General features: G+C 39.8%; 1 protein-coding gene across 3 annotated transcripts in view; it reads right to left on the reverse strand.

Annotated features, from left to right (window-relative positions):
* The window catches only part of PLCE1 (phospholipase C epsilon 1), a 496428-nt gene that overhangs the window by 52837 nt on the left and 428955 nt on the right, over positions 1 to 14636 (reverse strand). For all 3 annotated transcript variants that reach the window (XM_033942327.1, XM_033942328.1, XM_033942326.1), the window contains 3 exons: positions 9275 to 9391; positions 9027 to 9185; positions 6253 to 6382 (listed from right to left, as the gene is read on the reverse strand). In XM_033942327.1, the coding sequence (XP_033798218.1) occupies positions 6253 to 6382; positions 9027 to 9185; positions 9275 to 9391 (406 nt within the window). The remainder of the gene's footprint in view (positions 1 to 6252; positions 6383 to 9026; positions 9186 to 9274; positions 9392 to 14636) is intronic.

Genomic DNA, 14636 nt, shown 5'->3' on the forward strand with positions numbered 1-14636 from the left:
TTTCAAATTACCTTGTTACCTCATCTATTCAATTTATATCAGTCTCAACTAAATAAAGGTTGTATTACGGGTACTATGGCAGAATCTTTAACAATAGATTTGCCAAAGCCAAACAAAGATCCTATGTTGGTTTCAAACTTTAGGCCTATCTCTTTGATTAATATGGATGGGAAATTGTTAGTTAAGGTATTGGCTTTACGTCTGAACAAGGCTCTCCCTTATATTATTGGCATGCACCAAACAGGATTCGTTGCTCAAAGACATTCTTCAAATAATACCAGATTAGCTTTTCATATGTTAAACTTAACAAAAGAAATGAAGGAGCCAGCCTTCTCTGTATCCTTGGATGCAGAGAAGGCATTTGATCGAGTAGAATGGATCTTCATGTATCAGGCAATGGATTGGTTTGGTGTTAGTTCCAGATTTATACAAATGATTCAATCCTTGTATAGTTCCCCTTCTGCTAGATTATATATAAATAATACTTTTTCAGAAAGGTTTTGTTTAAAAAAGGGAGTTAGACAGGGTTGTCCATTGTCTCCTTTGTTATTTGATATTTTTCTGGAACCTTTACTTTTAGCTATTCAACAAGCAGAGGAGATAAGGTGTATTCCTTATGCAGGTCGGGAATATAAAATATCTGCATATGCAGATGATATTTTGATTCATTTGAGAAATCCTGAATCAACCATTCCACATTTACTGGATTTGATAGACAGATTTGGAAAATTCTCTGGTTATAAAATAAATTGGAATAAATCAGAAGTTCTTTCACTAAATGTACATTGTGTAAAAGGATTATTTGATTCATTTCAATTTAGTTTGAAGGAAGATGGAATAAAATATTTAGGTATTTGGATAAAAAGTACATTGGAAGAAACAATGAAGGTAAATGAAAAATCCTTATTGTTGAAGGTTACGGAATTGTGTGAGCAATGGAATCCTTTACATTTGTCTTGGTGGGGGAGAATTCAAACAGTAAAAATGATGATTTTGCCTGTGGTTTGTTACCAAATGGGTATGTTGCCAGTTTATTTTCAAGGGTCCTTTTACAAAAAATTAAATAGTATACTGTCAAAATTTGTTTGGCTTGGGAAAAAAACAAGAATTGCTTTAGTATCGTTACAAAAACCAATTATGGAGGGTGGGGTAAATTTTCCCAATTTTTATAGGTATCATCAAGCCTATATAATGCGTCAAGGTACGTATTGGATCCTCCCTGAGCTTATGGAACATCAACCGGATTGGCTATATCTTGAATGGAAAATTATGTCCCCAATGCAACTATCTCATGTACTAAGTATCAGATTACCTAGATATGCTAAGGACAACATAATTTTATTAGATACGTGGAAAACAATTAAATTTATTGATAAATTAACAGAGGTTTCAATAATGAATTCTACTTTACAGTCCTTATGGACTCAAGTAAAATTCAAGTAGGCGGAGCTGGGATTGCTTGGAAGAATTGGATGCAGGCAAATATTAGGACATTGAATGACGTTATATCTAATGGCAAACTGCTTGAGCACAACTGCAGCATTCATTTGGCATTTCAAAGTCTCAACAATATAGATGGTTGCAGTTGAAGCAGGCTATTCAGAGTGGGTTCCCTTAATGGAAAAATTTTAAAACTTATTTCAGCTTACAGATCCTTTGCTACCAAACAGATTTAGTAGGACATCAGGTTGCCCAGTGGTACAAATTGATTTCTGGATTTTTAAATAAGAAGCCAAAAAATAGTCTTAGAGACATTTGGAGTATCGAGATAAAACAGTATATTTCTGTATCTCATTGGCCACGAATTTGGACTTGGAAGTTGAAATGTACAATGTCAGCATCTATGAGACAAACATGGTTATTTTTGTTGCATAGGATTTTCTGGACCACAGTTCGGTTAAATAAAATAGATAATTCTAAATCTAATAGATGTTGGGGATATGATAGAGACTTATAAGATCATGAAGGGCATAGAGAGAGTAGAGAAGGACAGATTCTTCAAACTTTCGAAAAATAAAAGAACAAGAGGACACTTGGAAAAGTTGAAAGGGGACAGATTTAAAACGAATGCTAGGAAGTTCTTCTTTACCCAACGAGTGGTGGACACCTGGAATGCACTTCCAGAGGGCGTAATAGGGCAGAGTACAGTACAGGGGTTTAAGAAAGGATTGGACATTTTCCTGCTGGAAAAGGGGATAGAAGGGTATAGATAGAGGATTACTGCACAGGTCCTGGACCTGTTGGGCCACCGCGTGTGCGGACTGCTGGGCACGATGGACCTCTGGTCTGACCCAGCAGAGGCATTGCTTATGTTCTTATGTTCTTATGACTTTGGATCATCTGATATATTTTTGTCCATTGATACGTAGTTTTTGGAAGTCAATTTGGGGACAAATTAATCTTATTCTTGAAGCATCTATCCCCTTGACATATGAGGTGATAGATATATGGAACGATTCTCCATGTTAAACCCACTTTAGATAAAAATAAAAGTCACCTTTTCATGATTTTGACAGGAATAGGGGTTCAAATGATTACATATAATTGGAAAAATCATGATAGGATTAATTTCAATTTTTGGTGGGCAACTGTATGTACAACATATAAATATGAAAAGATGATGGCAGAACGTTTAGGTACTAGCAAGTCCTTTAATGAGGTATGGGGGGGCCATTGACTAATTTTATTACGCTATAATTAAAATTATGATTCTTTTTTTTTTCCGTTAGATTCCTTTACACATCCAGGGAGGGTGGGGGGTGGAATATTTATTTGGAAGAGTAAAATTATTATTTTTTTATTATATTGATAGTATAGTATATAATATTATTGTTTATAACTAGGATAAGAAGGGGATAAAAATTGTTTAATGTAATAATTGTGATGAGAACAATGTATTTTCATACAGTTTTTCTAATTCTTCAATTGTATACATTATAAAGTTTGAAATGTCAATAAAGATTTAAAAAAAAAAAAAGAGTACCTGATTACTATTCAATGCATTGCAAACTGCTTTGAGTGAATCTCTTCATAAAAAGGCAGTTAATAAATTCAATAAATAAATACACTTCTCCCTCCATATTCCCTGGGGGTTAGAGGCAGAGCTGGCCCGCGAATATGGAAAATCGCAAATAACTTTTAGGGCTGACTCTGACCCAGCCCCGCCTCCCTCCTTACTCCCTCCTGTGTCCTGGACCTCCCCAGACCTTACCTGCCCTGTGCAGAGCCGTCAACAAAAATGGTTGCCGTGGGTTCCTGTGGTCTCACTGTCCCACTTTTGTGGGAAAATCGCTCCTGCAACCGCATCACCACTAGACCACCAGGTAAGGTCTGAAGAGGTCCGGGACGCAACAGGGCGGCAGGGATGGATCAGAGGCAGCCTTTAAAATTTAATTTTGTTTGGGAGGCAAAAAAACGAAGTCGCGAGTAATAAACCCGTGAATACGGAGGGAGTAGTGTAAACAGAAACTGCAGGTTAGTGACTCCCATGTTAAACTAAGCTGTCGTAAGAAGTCTGACTTTTACTGCAGCGTTAATTACTACTCAACACCTAGATTGGAAAACAAATCCAATTCTCTTGTAATAGTCTGTTAAACTGCAAAATAACCAGAGCTGCATAAACTTAAAAGTGCCAGGTTTTCACAAGAATTTATAAGGAGATGACTTTTTCTGAAAAGGATCATGTCTGATGAATGGAGTTTGTATAAATGCTGCACCTATAGCACTAGGATCATTATATATTTGTAAACCGCTTGGACCTGTCGTATAACAAGTTTTAATAAAACAAACATAAAAGGGGATTCAGCCCCAGGGTGCCTGAGATAAACAGTTCTAACAAATCTAATAGTGAACTCAAGACAAATCAATTTACATACACTATTTTTCAGTGGTAAGCAAATGTACTGTTTCGTGGGGTGTCAGCAAGACCTTTGAAGACAAACTTCAAAGATTCTTAAGATCTTCATTCATCCCCTATGACTTAATGATTTGTCATTTAGATTAATTATTATATATGTATGATAATCACTTAGCTTTTTCTTTTTATTTCTTTTTAACTTCTTTTTTTCATTTTTTTCTTTGTTCTATTAAATATATTGCATTGCTTTCCCTAGCGGTCAGCATATATCGCTCCCCTGCCGACGCGTTTCGCCTATCTTTGTCAAGGCATGGGGTCTAGATCATTAAATGCTCCTGTCTGTAGTGTTCTTTAGTAGCCGCTGAACACTACAGACAGGAGCATTTAATGATCTAGACCCCATGCCTTGACAAAGATAGGCGAAACGCGTCGGCAGGGGAGCGATATATGCTGACCGCTAGGGAAAGCAATGCAATATATTTAATAGAACAAAGAAAAAAATGAAAAAAAGAAGTTAAAAAGAAATAAAAAGAAAAAGCTAAGTGATTATCATACATATATAATAATTAATCTAAATGACAAATCATTAAGTCATAGGGGATGAATGAAGATCTTAAGAATCTTTGAAGTTTGTCTTCAAAGGTCTTGCTGACACCCCACGAAACAGTACATTTGCTTACCACTGAAAAATAGTGTATGAGATAAACAGTGGCACAAAGAACTGCTTCGCTTTATTGCAACACTGCTGGATGCCACATTCCATTGGTATTATATTACTCATGTAAATCAAACATGAAGCCTGGCACAGATTTACAGATTTATTTAATTTGATGTACCACAAACTTACAATTTTAAATAAAACCACATATTGGAAAAGAACACTACAACTAGATGGGAAAGTCCCCACCGATAGTCCACCTCAAAACACAAAAATGCAAAGTATTATTTAACCCTCCCCACCCAAAAAACCCCAACCAGTTCCAAGGGTGAACCTGGAAAGGCCTGCCAAAATACATGCGCTTTAAGCTGGTTTTGAAAACAAGTTAAAAGACGCTCTACTGCAAAAAAGAAGGCAGAGCGCTCCAAAGAATTGGGGCTTGATTTAAAAAAATGATTTATTACGTGTGCTCATTAGACAGGCAGGGTTAACCTCAGGTACAGCATGGGAGCTCCAGTGGGTCTTCCTAGACAACTGAACGGAGAACCCTCAGAAGAATGAAATTATGTATAAATAAAAGAGTCAAAAAGAAAAAAACAGCCAAAATCAATTCTTCCCTTCCCTCCCCCCTCACACACATACACACAACAAACAAATGTGATACCAGAAATCTAGGGATATGTGAGAGTTTGTCATCCCTGCCAGTCTCAGACAGTAGATGGCAAATGACTGTTTTCATGATGTTATTTAGCAAACCGAGATTCGGCAGAATAATACATCTGACAGAGCAGTTCAAGCTGAAGAGAGGCACATGTTACCACAAGACAGACAGACTCATGCCTGATATTGCTCTGGGTTAGGGATGTTCATGGAAAAAAAAATGTCAGTTTATTTTCCGATCTTTTTCGGAGGTAGGGGGTGCTATTGAAACAGATGTTGGGGAAGCCACTGCTTGTCCTAGCTCAGTAGCTTGGAATGTTCCTACAATTTTCCTTTACTCAATCCAAGAATTCACGCAGTTCACACAGCCTTTTTACTTTTCCATCTGTCAAAGGCTGTCGTTACACAAAATACCACCAATCTTTGCTTTCTTATCAGGCAGCTTTCTGGGACAAGGGCCTTTGTTATTGAGTTCCATGCCTTACAATCATTTTCGACAGCAACTGAATACACATTTGTTCGCAAATTAATCTAATCTAATCCTTAGGTTTGTATACCGCATCATCTCCACGTTCGTAGAGCTCGACGCGGTTTACAGTAGGAGAAATAGGAAGGAGCTACAACAGAGGGTTAGAGGTAGAAATTAATCAATTTTCTTTAGATTGTATTATTTGTTAAATTTTGTAAACCGCATCAAACTTATCAGTTATGCGGTATAGAAATGACTTGTTCTCTTCTGTTCTATTTGGGTTTCTGCCAGGTATTAGTGACCTGGATTAGACACTGTGGAAACAGGATACTGGGCTAAGATAGACCATTGGTCTGATCCAGTATGGCTGTTATGTTTTGGGATATTTTTGGTTCATTTCATAAATGAATGCATGTAAAATTTGATTCACACACAAACTCACACAGAAGTAACTCAACATTACACACATTTGGAGATTTTATAAGTGTAAAGTAAATTTTGTATGTCATTCTTTATAAATAACATTTTTAAAACCAAAACTGGAAGCCAAATCTGTTTTTCATATTTTGAACTCATAGTGCCATAATTGTCATAAAGATAATTCTTTACCATCTGAAAGAGATTCGTAATCATAATCATATTCGTCCTCTTCATCTTCCTCCTCCTCGTTATTATTGGTGATGTTAGTGGTATTGCCACCATTAGTGGCCTGTGCTTGCATATTGGCCAACTGGTGAGCCTACAGTGAAACAAAATATTAAAAAATAATATTTTGAGATAAATTTAACACTCCCTCCTTTTACAAAACCATAGTGTGATTTTTAGGGCCAACCATGGCAGTAACAGCTCCGATGCTCACAAGAATTCTATGAGCGTCGGAGCTGTTACTGCCATGGACAGCACTAAAAACTGTGGTACGGTTTTGTAAATGGGGTTAAGTGTATAATACTTATGTAAAGGCATTGTGTGGGCTAGAAAAGTCTTACTGGGTCAATAAAATTGAAGTTTTTCAGAGGAAAATACCACAGTACCACATGAAACTGGTATCTACGAGGGTGGTTTGAAAAGTTTGGTAAAAAAGTAAGTTAATTATGCACTTAGCCAATTGAGTTTCCAGTTTTTTTTCGTATCAAAGGAAAAATAGCTTAGGAAAAAACTGGACTCTCGCTGGACTAAGTGTATAGCCCTTGACAATTATCAAATGTTTCAAATCACCCTCATGATACTTCACCCCTGTACATTTTTTCACATTCTGCTGTCTAAAAAATATATGCCCCCTTTTATCAAGCCGCGTTAGGGTTTTTTTTTATCGCCGGCTGCTGCGGTAAAAGCTCCAACGCTCATAAAAATCCTATGAGTGTCTGAGCTTTTATCGTAGCGGCCGGTGATAAAAAAAAAACCCTAACGTGGCTTGATAAAAGGAGGCCACAATTCCAAAATGCATTAAAGTTGGTCTTTATTTCACTGACTGAGCAACATACTCTCCCCACATTCAATGTGAATGAACAATTATAGAGATATTCCAAGAGTGTTTAAGAATAAGAAACCAAAAAAATCTGTCACAGAAAATTAAAATTGGCCCCATTTCTAAAAATTGCCTTAATAAGTTTAAGTAGAGACCACTTGTGCCCAATAACAATAGTATTTATTAGATGTAAAAAATATGCCAGGCTGTTTTTAAGTTTGGATCATGCACTTAGGAAGTACTTAAAATGCCGTGAAAGTAGGCTATTACTGTACCTTAATTTACCACATACAGTAGCTCAGTACCATAGGTTAATCACTCCTACAAGAATGCTCCATGGCTGCTTATTAAAGATGCTGACCTGAAGTACTGTTGCCCACCCCCACTCTGCATGGCTTACCATTTCAGACCACCTACCCCACCGTAAGCCCCCTGGGCTACCTGGAAAATCCTAGGGAGTTTCTTGGGATCAGAACAGGAGCAATTTCCAGTCATTCCTGCTCTTTCCAAGGTAGGATAAAAATGGCACTGGTGACATCTAGTCATAGTCTCATGTTAGTACTTCAAGTGATGAAGCTCCCAGGAGGGAAGGGGGTGGCACCTTTAAGAAACAGTGTCCTGATACTCCTGGTATTGAAAAATACTGCTAGCATTTTGCTGGCAGTATTTTTTAAAATAACAGCTTGCAGTGTGTTACAGTAATAAAATACACATGATTGCCCTTTAACATATTTTAATGGGCAAATAACGTGCATTAAAGCTGTAATACACCTTAAAAATGACATCCGTTAGTGTTAGATGTACATTTGATTGATTAAACGTTTGCACTGTGCATGCTTTCTCTATGCTGTAAACTAGAAACAGATAATATCGAATATATCAGTGTTACCCTTGGGCCTCTTCTCCCTCGAACAGAGGAGATTGAGAGGGGACATGATCAAAACATTCAAGGTACTGAAGGGAATAGACTTAGTAGATAAGAGCAGGTTGTTCACCCTCTCCAAGGTAGGGAGAACGAGAGGGCACTCTCTAAAATTGAAAGGAGAGAGATTCCGTACAAACATAAGGAAGTTCTTCTTCACCCAGAGAGTGGTAAAAAACCCTGGAACGCTCTTCCGGAGTTTGTTATAGGAGAAAACACCCTCCAGGGATTCAAGACAAAGTTAGACAAGTTCCTGCTGAACCAGAACGTACGCAGATAGGGCCAGTCTCAGTTACGGCGCTGGTCTTTGACCAGAGGGCCGCCGCATGAGCAGACTGCTGGGCACAATGGACTACTGGTCTGACCCAGCAGCGGCAATTCTTATGTTAACAGGTTTCTCATGATCAGAAATTATTTCTAGAAAGGAAATGGCAATATAATATTTGCTGTGGTATGATTTCAATCTTCTAGAAAAATTATTATTGCTGTATTCAATTTTCTATACCGCTCTTCTACGGGAGCTCAGAATGGGTTACATGAATTTATTATCTGTCCTGGTGGGCTCACAATCTATCTAATGTACCTGGGGCAATGGGGGGATTAAGTAACTTAGCCAGGGTCACAAGGAGCAGTGTGGGTTTGAACCCACAACCTCAGGGTGCTGAGGCTGTAGCTTTGACCACTGCGCCACACTCTTACCCCCTTTTACTACTGTTAGGAGCTTGCTAGCTAATTAATTATTTTAATTGGTTTTTAACGACAGTTTCAATTATCAGCACCAGTTAAGCCAATTAAAAAATTTAAGTTAGGTGCCTAGATCGGGTAGATGCTCCGATCTAGGGGCCTAAGTTTAGACGTCATTTATAGAATCATGAACTCAGTAAATGCTAATGTCCATTAGCACATGCTAAGCTTTAGTAAAAAGACCCCTAAACCTTTAAAGGCATTTTGGTTTTCACCATTAAAGTTGAATTCTATGCTTGAAAAAGAAGGTACCTTTTGTTTGAGGATATCCACTGGAGTCTGATGTGCTTTAAGCTTTTTGTTTTTGAGCAGTATTTTTCCTCTAAGTTGCCAAGGGGAAGGAAGCATTGGATCATCGGAGAAGTCACTCTCGAATAAAAACTTAGTTATCAGTTTATCTCCAAAGACATTCTGCAAATGTAAAGCAGGTGATAAGATAAAAACATTAGGTAAAAAAGGCTGCCTTGAATAACAAATGACACTGTTAATCCAGGACTCACCTTGAAAATGTCAGCCATTTTGCGTTGCTGTTGCAGTGAGCAGTGGTTCTCTATAGATATTATGATGGGCAGATCAGAGTTCACAAAGGCACTGCGATCAATAGCTTCAACTACGTCCTATAATAAAGAAATAGTATGTTCTCACATAAATTTCAATCACTATTTAAGGCAGTGCTATAACAGTGCACATATGTTTAGGGACCAAGAACACATGTAAATGATCAGAATACCAACACATATGCATATATGTCAATATTCTGACAATGTGATAATTTATTACCTTAAACTGGCAAAAAACAAACTTGTACAGAATATGAGTAACTTCTTCACAAGATCTCATACACCCAAGGCGCTGGATTTTAGGGCGCAACAAGAATTGTCCGCAAATGTGCAATAAGCAAGTTAAAATGAAGGCTGCTGTGTGGAGTAGTTGAATAGCCCCTAAAGAAACTGCATAGTGAAATGGTTGGGTAACCGTCGGACAGAAGTTAAGTGCTCTTTTTTTATATTCTATCACACACAGTTGTTTATCTTTCAGTCTGCCATTAAAAAAATTATTATTAATTATGCATATGCCTTAAAGACCAATGATGAATACAGCACCCCAGTAAGGGCACGAAAAAATATTTGAGGTTACAGGGAGGAAGACTTAGGAGCAATGTTAAGAAATTCTTCTTCACGGAGAGGTGGTAGATGCCTAGAATGCCCTCCCAAGGGAAGTGGTGGAGAGGAAAATGGTGATGGAATTCAAATGGGATAAAAACAGAGGATCTCTAATTAGAAAATGAAGGATGTAGAGTAAAGAACTAAGACTGGTATTGGACAGACCTGCATAGTCTGTGTTCCATATATGGTGATTCGGTGTAGGATGAGCTGGAGTGGGCATCAATGTGAACTCCACTAATACGGAATAGGAGGATGTTACTGGCCAGACTTTACGATAGATGTCCTGCAAACAACGGGATGGTTGGATAGGCTGGAGTGAGCTTGGACGGCAACTTCAGCATTTGGAATCTAGGACAATACCAGACTTTATAGTCTACGGCCCAGAAATATCAAAGAAGAGACAAATTAATCTAATCATGTATTTTTTAATGAGTATAACGTATGGGCAGACTGGATAGATTGTTTAGGTCTTTATCTGCCATCATTTACTATGTTACTATGAGTAATGCCTTGGATGTATGAGATCTTGTAAAGAAGTTAGCCATATTTTATACGTTTGTTTTTTGCACGTTTGAGATTTTGTTTTTTTGAACAAACTGAATTTTTCCTTTTTCTGTTTGGATTATCCTATTTTATTACCTGTCATGTAGCTTGGAGGTGGGTGTATACATGGGTGGAACGGAAAGAAATAGATAGGGCATATATTACAGAATATTTCTTAGGCATGCTTCTAGGCAATCTAGGTGCAAGCACTTCCACCAGCTCTATGGATAAACCCTGTGCTGCGGCTGGTGGGCATTCCCAAATATGGGCATGTCAATGCGATGATGTCATTACATCGATGTCCATGCATGTGCAAAGACCCTCCAGATGGGACCCTGGGCTGCCAGTGGGAGGGTGCTGCAAGAGGTGAGGCGTACAGAGGAGGAGAGGCACTGGCGAGGAGGAGACGTGCTGGCTAACTGCCTACAGAACGTGCCTCTCGCCGCGAGAGGCACATCTTGTAAGCAGTTAGCTGACCCTGGTGCCTCTCCTCCTTGCCGGCATCCCCCGGAAAACCCGAAATCTCGCCTTAGCACACAGTTTGTGATACACTGGTCTAAAATATAGGCATATATTCACCCTTCTATACTACCGGTTTATAAAGAAAAGTATGTAGGCACACACTTTATAGTACAGACTAGGGAATGACACAGGGACAAATTTTTCTCTGCCCCTGCAGGAACTCATTTTCCCATCCCCGCGAGTTCTTTTCCTGTCCCTGTCCCATTCCTGCAAGCTCCATCCTCATCTTTACACGCCTCAAACACTTCAAAATAATAAGTGTTCGAGGCTTTTGCGATTAAGGAAGAGCTTACAGGAATGGGGCAGGGGCAGTGACAAAACTTGCGGGGACGGGGAAAAATTTGTCCCCGTGTCATTCTCTAGTACAGACTTCAAATAGGCACCTTCTTGGCCTATTTGGGGGAGAGTGTAGCGTAGCAGTTAAAGCTACAGCCTCAGCACCCTGGGGTTGTGGGTTCAAACCCATACTGCTCCTTGTGACCCTGGGCAAGTCAATTAATCCCCCCATTGCCCCAGGTACATTAGATAGATTGTGAGTCCACCGAGACAGACTGGGAAAAAAATGATTGAGTACCTGAATAAATTCATGTAAACATGTCCTGAACTCCCTGGGGAGAACAGTATAGAAAATTGAATAAATCTAAAAATAGGTACATAGTTATACCATTGCACTCTTTATGTTGGAAAAGAGAAGGTGGAGAAAGAGATGTGCTGTACCATCTTCTAGATTCTCTTTTGTGTCATGCAGGAGTCTGTACACCATACTATGAGTTTTTTCATATAAGAACTGGGATTATTAGTAGTTATTATTTCTGTAGCATTAACAGACATGCAGAGCACTGCACATGAACATATAAGAGACAATCCATGCACAAGTCCACTTACAATCTAGTCAAGAAAGATAAACAGGCCAAATAAGAGATTAGGAGGTTTCATTTATTATAGGAATGACTAAAACATCCTGGGTATTAAACAGGCAAATAAAGAGGGCCATCTTGGTGGGGGTGCCAGTACTTCTCAGCACCCCCCCCCCCTCATGCCACATTTGCGGCCTCCCTTCCTTCCCATACCTCTTTAAAGCTTCGCCAGCGCGAGCAACTTCCCCGGCTTGCTGCTCGTGCCGGCTTGCTCCCCTCTGAAATCACTTCCTGGTCGCAGGGCTTTGATGGATTAAACGCCAGATAAGCATCGAAATCTTCCATAGCATGTATTTTATAAGCAGGTGTACACATAGGCAGAATGTGGGCAGGATTCCCACTTATACACACAGCTATAAGTTACATGCTTATTTAACCAGCCAGAAATGGATAATGCCAGTGAAAATATTCCCTTACCCCCAGATTCTGTATATACTGCCATAAGTTGTATGCACAAATCAGTGCACACAGCTAATTTGTGCATGCAACTTAATTGATAAAAAGTCAATCAGCACTGCTAATTGGCAATTAACACTTCATAATTCATACTAATTGGAGCTAATTAGAAGTTATGCACACAATTGGTAGGTATATTCTATAAAGTGGTGCACATCAGTTCTACTGCATGAATCGCAAAAGGGGGTGTGATCAAGGTCTGGTATGCCTGAAAGAGCGGGGAACAGGGGGAGAAAGAGCGTCCAGAGAACAGAGTTGTACAATATGGCTGCCTCGTGGACAGAGTTGAATAACATAGTGGAGGTAAGGAGAAGTGAAACAGTGGTTGAGAACGTGCAAGGATCAAAGGCTTGAAGATTTCAAAACTTGTTGATGATGACTAGGTGTGGCTGAAGTGGAGGGGAGTAATTGTTAAGGTTGTCAATGATGATCAGCGATGGGGAGCAATGAGGTAGAGAAATTAGAGAGAGAGCAGTTGTAGAAGACAAGATCAAGGCAGTGGCCATACCGGTGAGTGGGGGTAGTGGAGCACAGCTGGAGGTCAAATGAGGAGGTTAAGGCAAGAAATCTAGAAGCATAAGTGTCAAAGGGATCATCAGCATGAATGTTAAAATTCCCAAGAAGGAGGGAGGGAGAAGATGAATCAATGAAGTTGGAAAGCCAGGAGTCAAATTTGGTGAGAAAGGAGGAATGGGACTTATTGGGGACGGGATGATAAACGACCACTATCTGGAGAGGTAGAGGAGTGAATAGGTGGACGGAGTGGACTTCAAATGAGGAAAAGCTGTGTGACTGAAGTGGGAGAAGAGGTTGGAATCTGCAAGAAGGGGAGCGAAGAAGCCCATCACCTCCGCCTCGACCAGTAGGGTGTGGTGTATGAGAGAAGTGGTCGTCACCATGGGAGAGGGCAGCAGCTGCAGTGGAGTCCTCAGAACAAGTCTCATTTAGAACTAATCTAATCTAATCTAAACCTTAAGTTTATATACCGCATCATCTCCATGAGAATGGAGCTCGACACGGTTTACAAGAACTTAAAATAGTGGGTAGAGAAGAAGAAAAAGGATTACATGAACTTATGTGTAGAAGGGGGGAGAGAAAGGGGGGAAGGATAGAGCTACAATTTGCTGAAAAGCCTGGTTTTCAGTTGTTTGCGGAATAACTGAAGGGAGCTCAGGTTCCGCAGCGGGGTGGTGAGGTCGTTCCAAAGACCTGTGATTTTGAAGAGAAGGGATTTTCCCAGTTTGCCTGAATAGTAGATGCCGCGTGGAGAGGGGAAGGCTAGTTTAAGCCTTTGGGCAGTTCTGGAGGAGTCGGGACTGGAGGAGTTGAAAGACAGTGGGATAAGAGGAGGCAGGATTCCGTGAATGATCTTGAAAGGAATTGGGAGATATAGAGGTCATTGTAGGGCAGTTTGTTGGAGGCAGAGTGAGCATTCTACAAGGAGGAGGACTGAAGGAGAGCAATAGGTATAAGATTAGGGTAGTTACACATGTGGGGAAGCAGATGGTGTGGAGGGCCAGGGTTGCGATTTACATCCCTGGCAGTGAGCAGAAGGATTAGAAGAATGCGTGAAGCAAAGGGAATAATGATGGCAATGATGAAGACGGGTGGTGCTCAGAGAAAGAAGATGGATGAATGGAAGGGAGATAATTTTTTGAGTTTGAGAGCAAAGAATAAAGTAGATGACAAGATGGCTGGTGAGGGGATAGGAAAAGGAAAAAGATAGTGAGGACTTATGGTATGGGGAGGAGAGGGAGTAAGATTGAGGAGAATGAGTATGAGAAGCCGAAAGTGAATTCGAACCATAAGGAGAGGAATAGAGAAAGGAAGTAGAAATGTACAAGAAGTGAGGTAGTGAGAATAGAGAGGTGCCCTCAGGAGGCGCATGAAGGAGCATGCTAAGGAGCACGTGTTTCTTATTTGCACTGCCAAGAGAGGGCTTAGATTAAATAGGTAGCAAGGCTAGTGAAGTCACCTAAGTGCTTGCTTGGGAGGGGCTAAAACCAGCCAGCTAGAGGCAGCGAAAGAGGGGCTAGAGTTAGGCAGCAAGAGAGATGGAAGTTGGAGAGGTAAGTCTGTAATCAGTCCTGAAATAAAGCAGAGGAAAGCATTTATTTTAGAGTGCAGGTTGGACCAAAGGGAAACCAGGCCGAGAGATACAGCACACAGGAAAAGAAGAACTTACAATGTATATTAATTAGCTTCTAGTTTTAGGCCACAGAAAAGCAATCACTGGATAGAAAATTATTTAGACTTTC

Source organism: Geotrypetes seraphini, chromosome 4, assembly GCF_902459505.1.
Source record: "Geotrypetes seraphini chromosome 4, aGeoSer1.1, whole genome shotgun sequence".
NCBI lineage: Eukaryota > Metazoa > Chordata > Amphibia > Gymnophiona > Dermophiidae > Geotrypetes > Geotrypetes seraphini.